This window comes from Dendrobium catenatum, unplaced genomic scaffold (genome assembly GCF_001605985.2).
Source record: "Dendrobium catenatum unplaced genomic scaffold, ASM160598v2 fragScaff_scaffold_362, whole genome shotgun sequence".
In the NCBI taxonomy this organism is placed as follows: Eukaryota; Viridiplantae; Streptophyta; class Magnoliopsida; order Asparagales; family Orchidaceae; genus Dendrobium; species Dendrobium catenatum.
Genome location: NW_021318824.1, coordinates 530460 through 531805, shown reverse-complemented (window position 1 = coordinate 531805; position 1346 = coordinate 530460). Strand labels below are relative to the sequence as shown.

Sequence of the window (1346 nt, the reverse complement as noted above, 5' to 3'; positions counted from 1 at the left end):
AGTGATTCAGTTATCCAGGGTAACAAAAATGAGATTGCTGAGGCTTGGTCGAAGCCTAAGCATATCAAGATATCTTTCAACAAGGATCAACTAAAATTTACTGATGATGGAATGGCAGTGAAGATGAACTCTGATAAGGTGGTGAAGAATGTTGAAATTCTGAAGAATTCAATTGTTCTTAAAGTCCTGGGAAGTAACATTCCATTCTGAATTTGTAGTATCGAATTGAGAAAGCAGTGGAGCAAATATGGGGGATTTTATATAACCTCCATGGTCATGAACTGGATACTCTGTTCATTCAAGATGAATGAGGCGATGGAAGAAATTTTGAATGGAGGACCTTGGTATGTTAGTGGATTCATTGTTGGTATGGATAGATGGTGTCCTGAATTCGATCCTAATTCTTTCATGGGTATATCAGCCCCAGTGTGGATCAGACTCCCGAACTTACCACTATACTGCTGGGATGAAGATAATTTGGCAAGGATTGCTTCTTGTATCGGAACACCTATGTATTTTAATCGTAATACATTTCGATGGGGGAAATGTGAATTTGCCTGTATTTGTGTTAGAATTGAATTGGAGAAGAAGATATTAAATGGTGTGTGGGTTGAAGGCTTGGCTGGCAGATTTTTTCAACGTGTGGAATATGAGAAGATTGATCTTCTTTGCTATCATTGTAGCAAAGTGGGTCATGAAGAAAATTCTTGTCCAGAAAATGTATCAATTGGAATTCTGAATCAAAAAAATGGGAAGCCAGATGATGATAATAAGGCTGATAAATCTGAAGTTATAGACGGGAAGAAAGTCATTACTAATTTAGAATTTGGCCCATGGATACATGTGCAGTTCAAAAACAAGAGGAGGTTGAACAGCAACTTTTTGTAAAGCAAAGTTGTGGGGGAGAAGAAAAATATGGAAAACAGAGCAAACACCAATCGGCCGAGGACTCAAATAGTTAACAAAGAAAAGTTGGTGACTGAGGAGAATGTTGTGAATTCAGTTAATAAACCTATTGTTGATTCAACGGCCGCTGAATGTCAGGGGATTAAACCAGCTGAAGTTCAATCTATTAACAGATTTTCTGTTTTAGCTGATTGCAGTGAAGATGAAAATAATGACAAGTATGTAGAAGATGTGAATTCAAAGAAAGATGGTTTGGAAGGAGACAAAAATGTACCTGTTCATTTGGAAGTGATCTCTCAAAGTGGAGCTACCAAGATGAAGTTAGCGAAAGAATTGAAGTCTCTTGGGCCGGTGGAACCTGATTCTAAGAAGAAGAAAAGAGATGGAAGGGTGAGTTCCATTATTGGGGAGAAACCCCCATTAATTGTTTAAATGAATTC

The 1346-nt window shown here is 37.7% G+C and overlaps 1 protein-coding gene across 1 annotated transcript; it reads left to right on the top strand.

Annotated features, from left to right (window-relative positions):
- Positions 1-270: 270 nt before the first annotated feature.
- LOC110113058 lies at positions 271-888 on the top strand. The gene has a single exon (XM_020845478.1). It carries the CDS (start codon positions 271-273, stop codon positions 886-888), a length of 618 nt encoding a protein of 205 aa, XP_020701137.1.
- The last annotated feature ends 458 nt before the right edge of the window (positions 889-1346 follow it).